At 35.6% G+C, this 5,975-nt stretch overlaps 1 protein-coding gene across 1 annotated transcript in view; it reads left to right on the forward strand.

The window, feature by feature from the left end:
- The first annotated feature begins 330 nt into the window (after positions 1–330).
- The window catches only part of LOC125665481 (uncharacterized), a 24,387-nt gene continuing 18,742 nt past the window's right edge, over positions 331–5,975 (forward strand). The window contains exon 1 of the mRNA XM_048898124.2: positions 331–802. Within this exon, the coding sequence (XP_048754081.2) occupies positions 544–802 (259 nt within the window). The 5' untranslated portion in view covers positions 331–543. The remainder of the gene's footprint in view (positions 803–5,975) is intronic.

Below are 5,975 nucleotides of genomic sequence, written 5' to 3' on the forward strand. Positions count from 1 at the left end.
ATATTTCAGAAAACATCGAACCCGACTTTAAATGCTCACGTGATCTATGACTTGTATAGAGAGAGTAAGAGAGAGAGAGAGTGGAAGGTAAAATAGATAAATAATAATTATGAATGGTTCTAAAGATACATATTAATATATATTTTTGTTTCCGTTTTTTTTTTGGTTGGGGGGGGGGGGGAGCAAAGTGAAAAAAGAAACAAAAGACACCCCCCCCCCCACTTGACATCTAAATGTATGTATATATATATATCAACAACTTTTTGTCAGTCAATAAGGAACTCTCTACCAAAATAAACAGAGAACTGTCACGAACCACAATCATAGAAATCAAATGTTAAATTTGGTGATGAGAACGAAACAGGCGTGAAGAAAATGCGAACTGAAGCGACATGCCCCAAGGGCGACCTTGAAGAAAGAATCATATGATCCACGCAAGAATTTTATATGGCGTAGTTACGAAATCACCCAGGTGCAATAAAGTCTAAGTCGCACATTCATCTTGGCCGTTCTATATGCACCCGTCCGCATTTGTAGTCCACGATGAAATTCGAGGATTGTTATGTAGTGCTGTATGTTTGCATCTGTAGTGTTCATGTGGTTCTCTGTGGATTCAATCATCGTGTAACTCCATCTTGTGATGAAACTGCGGACGTATGTAAGTTTGAGTTTGACATTCATTACAAATTTTCCATGGTGTACTATTTCAACGGGTATTCCACACCCATCGTGGTCAGGAATGGGACACTGCTAAAGAGATCGGTGTACAACAGCGAAGAGTTTACACCTCTCACGCCACAAGGTTAGTTCTCTCTCTCTCTCTCTCTCTCTCTCTCTCTCTCTCTCTCTCTCTCTCTCTCTCTCTCTCCTTTTCCCTGCCCCCCTCTTTCCCGGTATATATTTGTAACAAACATGTATAGGACAATTATTTAACACTTTTGGTTACATGTAATTAGTTGTTGTGTAACGTGGGCTAATCCAGAAATGAGGCAGGGGGTCTGCATGGGACTCGAAGGACACCAGTGGGTGGCTCCTGAATTGATAGATTTTATAGGACTTGAAATATGTTTCCCATGTAGTAATATTTTTTAACTATTATCTATCATTTTTAATGAGGTAAAATTAATAAAATGACACAAATTTCACTGTTTTTTCGCCTTTGAATTCTCTTAATAAAAGCAACAATAAATTTGAAAAATCTTACAATTCATATCTCTGAGAGTGGAAAAAATTATTGTTTAATTTACCTTTTTGGTTTTGATTTTTTTCTATCTCTAAACAAGAGACCATGATTTATCTAAAAAAATTATTGGGGGGGGGGTGTGTGTGTGCGTCCCTCCCCTTAAATCCGCCATTGGTAACAGAGATTAATACGGTATACATTTATCTAATGTGTGAATTTTGTTTGTCGAAGTTTGATAAGTATATAATGGTCTGTAATAGTGTTATAGTTTAAAGAATTCCTCTAGGCGTGCAATGATCTCCCCTGCGTTTGGTTCGGGTTATACTTTAACTCTTTAATCTAATTCGTGTTTGTGTGTGTGTGTGACTCTCTCTCTCTGTGACTCTCTCTCTCTCTCTCCCTCGATCTTTCCTCTTCGTTTCCCCCCTTTCTCGAGCCCCTTTCCGCTTACCCCCTCTTTCCTTATTCTTAGACCCTTTGTTCACCCTCTCTTTTACATTGTCCACACCACAAGAGCGGAATGAAAATTTCTATTCAAGCGTCAGAATTAATAGAGATACAGAGTAAATTGAGTAAAATATTAACAGGTTAGAAAATCAATATTCCATTCTCTACTTAATAAAACGGAGTGATATATCACTAGGTTAGAAAATCAAATAAAACAGAGTGAAATATCACTAGACCCCTGTATGAGTATGCATAAGAATGTATTTCAGACATGAACCCTATAAGTTTGTGTGACTCAACTATGAACATAGGGCGTGAAAGTTGATAGATTCGATTAACGAAATTGCAGTTATTTTGTCTTTGTGCATACACTCTAAATTCCTCTATATTTACTCTATGTCGAAATTTTTTTGGAGGACATACTTTTTAAAGAAGTCTCCACACATGGTTTCTTGTCTGATAAAAATCCGCGCGCATTCTCTAAACAAACACCGTGTTTACAGCACACTGTATGATTTGGGGAACCGAGTTTAATGTAAATACGAAGTGTATAACGGGTATAGATATTTTTAATCTGTACTTCATGTATCTATAAAAAGATCTTTTAAAAAAAATTATCTACTTTTGTTTAAATTTCATTATAAAAGATCTTTATTTCTTTCAATATTAATAGAAATGTTGAGAATTTATACCATGTACACCATCATAATAGCTGATTTCCTTTTAAACATGAATGAAAATATAAATATCAGCAATATTTGTCTCTCATTGCCTAGCTGATTAGCTCAGTAGGTTAATCAGTATGTCAAGTGCAGAACTGTAGATCGCGGGTTTTAATTTCAGGTTACTTTCTACTAAAACTGTATTTTTTATTAAATAAAGTAAAGAAGGTGTTGCACGTCTCATGTTAATTTCCCTAAAGGTGTTGCATGGAAAACCGAAAAAATTATGTTATTCAAATATATGATAAAACTAATTGGAACGTATCTCTTGATTCAATAATTTTTGAAAATAAGTTTAAAAAACGTGTATTGACAAAGTTAGCCAAAATATTTCGAGTTTAAATCAAGCAATAAGCGATCTATATGATTAAAATGAAGGGGTATCCCCGAATTTCAGAAAAACTGCCTCCGTGAAACAAAATAAATTTAGCATCAACACGTTCTTCGAGTTTTCCTCTAAAAAAAAACCTGTCGCTTTGAAATTTTGTTTCACGAGGGCATTTTGTTGTAAATTTTAAAAAAATCGAAACGACTTCACTGGTATTATTTTCAACTTCACCTGTACGTTGATTTTCTTTGGTAATATATGATCTACTGCGTGGTCCAGTAGGTAAGGTCGTCGACTCTTATATGTAAAGGTGTATTCTATTTTTAAACGACCGGGTACGACTCCCTCACGAACACATTCTTTTTTTCATATTACGTTTTCCATTTAGATTTTTTTTTTGATTGAAACACGCTTCTAGATTTTATATATGTTTCATGTCAAAGCTCTGTTTATTACCATGTGCCGAGTTTGAATTAAGCTTCCAACCTGGACACTGTTTAGTTTGTGAATAGGACTCTCAACAAACACACCGAATACAGCATGCAATACCTGTGTTTTAATAGTCAAGGTTGCTAACGAGAACTTGTAGGTTTTTCTGAATGAAAGTTGTTGACAAAGGCATGGTGCCTTTTACGAAAAACCGTTGTGAACTATGCAAAGCTTCGGAAGAAAAACTTTAAGGCCAAACAAGGTAAATAACCGTTAAACAGTTTGAATTTATATGTATTCCAGTAGCAAATTGCTATATTGAATCATTTTTTACAGGTGCATGTACTTCGAATAGTGTTGAATCTTTTTAATGCGTATTAAATTCCCATATTTTGTTTGTGGTCAGAGTCATGTACAATTGCCAATTGTTGGTTGTAGAAAATAATACATACGAGTATAAGAGCTTCTGGACTGTAGTAGTATAGAATATTAAATATTTGATACACTCGTAACATGTAACCGTATACATTGTATCTGATACTCAGAAAAAAAGAAGACAATTTAATTTTCACGATTTCAAAAATTATCTTTAGACTACATGTATAATGTATTGACACATAAAATGTTTTAGGATTGTTCCAAGTACTGGGGAATCCTTCAGGTATTTAAATGACAAATACGCAATGAGTATAAATAGGAATGAAGGTCTGGCCTGGAGGTTATAAAACTTATACCGTACTCATACTCAAACTCAACCATTTTCTTTTGAGTACAACTCTGAAGCATACTCGAAAAATTTTGAACATGTACTCCATTTGACTATGAGAATGATTTTATATAATTTTTATAACCTTCACTTTTGATTATGAGTACGATTTTTAGCACGGAGTTTGAGTTTGAGTATGAAAACGTGCTCAAAAATGTTTTATAACCCCCAGGTCAGTTCTACGTCACGAGTGCTGGCACAGAGCTCCGATTAGGGAAAATTCCCGCTTCGGTGCAACATCCTCTTTGAAAGTTTTCAATTTCAAAATGTTATTGTGCCTATACTCCACATTTTATCCACATCAAATATCTCTTGTGTAGTATTCCGCCTTGTACTTCTAAACGATCAAAAATCGTGTCCATGCCCCTCTCAGTTATTTATAGGCTTCACTGTATTTTATTTCTATACCTTTTAACATACGAGGGCTGTTCGATATATAATGTGTATTGTACGATATCTCAAAAGAATTCGACTCAAAAAGTGAAATGAACATTACATCCCTTCAAAGTATTTCAATCTCTGAATCTATTACTGATAGCTGAGCCAAGGGCTTGTCGGGACTTGTAACGACGACCAGATAAGGACTTTTTTTTTTAAGTTTTGGAAAAAGGAAAAAGTCGCATGGGGCTAGATCTGGAGAGTATGCTAGGTGTGGCAATTGATGGTAATTCCTTCTCCGACTTCAAAAACTGCTTCACAAGCTCAGATGTATATGTGATGGAGCATTATCATGAAGTAGACGAACATGCCTAAATCCTGACACAGGGAGTCGTTTATGATAATATTTCTTGAGCTTTTTTAGTATAACATCTCGGTAATAACGACCTGTAACACTTTTGTCCTTTGGCACTGGAATTTGTACGGCTATACCATCACATGAGAAGAATATGCAATAAAGAACCTTCTTTGTGCTTATGCTTCTTTTGGCAACTACAGGCCTTCTACTGTGTTTAGTAAGCCATATTTTGTTTCCAATTTTTCTTACTGGCTCGATTTAGTGAACCCATGTTTTGTCACCAGTAACAATGTTTGCAAATTGTCTTTGATTGAATTTGGGAAACATTTTGAGCAATTGCTTAGCGGTTTGTACTCGTACCTGTTTTTGGTCATATGTCAATATATGCGGTATCCATCTGGCAGAAATCTTTCGTACTTTCAAAATACGCTTCAAAATGATATGCACCCGCGATAGCGATATGCCAACAGTTTTGGCAATATCAGGAATCGTGTATCTGCCATCACTTTCAATCATTTCCCTGACTTTTGCCTTGCCTGTTACAGTCACAGGTCGGCCAGATTTTGCTGCATCTTTGACGTACTCTGTGCCAGTCAGAAATTTCTTTCTTCCACCTACGAACTGTCTCATAAGATACCTTATCAGATCCATAAACTTCCCACAATTCAGTAAGAATCTGCATTACCGAATTACCGAGTTTTGTGCCAACTTTTATATAAGTTCTAATTTCTTCAATATTCTCAACCCGTTTCCCAACCGTTTTTACAACACTGGTCAATGACTGGCTCTATTGAAATGACTATAAGTTTAAAACTATGTGGAGCTGAAGTCTCGTGTTTATATCGTTGGAAAGGTATATTGAATAGAGCTATTCAAGAGTATCATCATCCACGAAATCGTGCAAAGCGTTATCGCGCTGTGGTACAATACACATTACATATCGAACAGCCCTCGTACTAGCTGCAATAATGTAGCCCTCTCTGATTTTTTTTTTTTTTTTTTTTTTTTTTTTTTTTAGGGAGAGGGCTACAACTCCTTAGGATCTCCGTAATGGTGCAAATGCGGGAGTGATTCACTCCCGCAACATTTGCGCTCATTCTAAACATTTCCTGACTTTCTTTACGTAAATAAAATGATATTCTATGTTTCTTAGTCAATATATAAATTTACAACCTACAACTTTAGATTTGTGAGGCTCTATTCTACCGTTTTCAACAATTTCGATAAATCCCAGTTTCTCGATTCATATTTGTGCGCCATGTTTGATGTACTGAAGTTTCAACTTCCGGTTGTCAAGTCATTTGCATATGCCATATAAGGTGGTATTTACATCAATGGACAAGTATGGAGGCGAAAGCTATTTC

The sequence above is a fragment of the Ostrea edulis genome, chromosome 10, assembly GCF_947568905.1.
Source record: "Ostrea edulis chromosome 10, xbOstEdul1.1, whole genome shotgun sequence".
NCBI classification, from domain to species: Eukaryota; Metazoa; Mollusca; class Bivalvia; order Ostreida; family Ostreidae; genus Ostrea; species Ostrea edulis.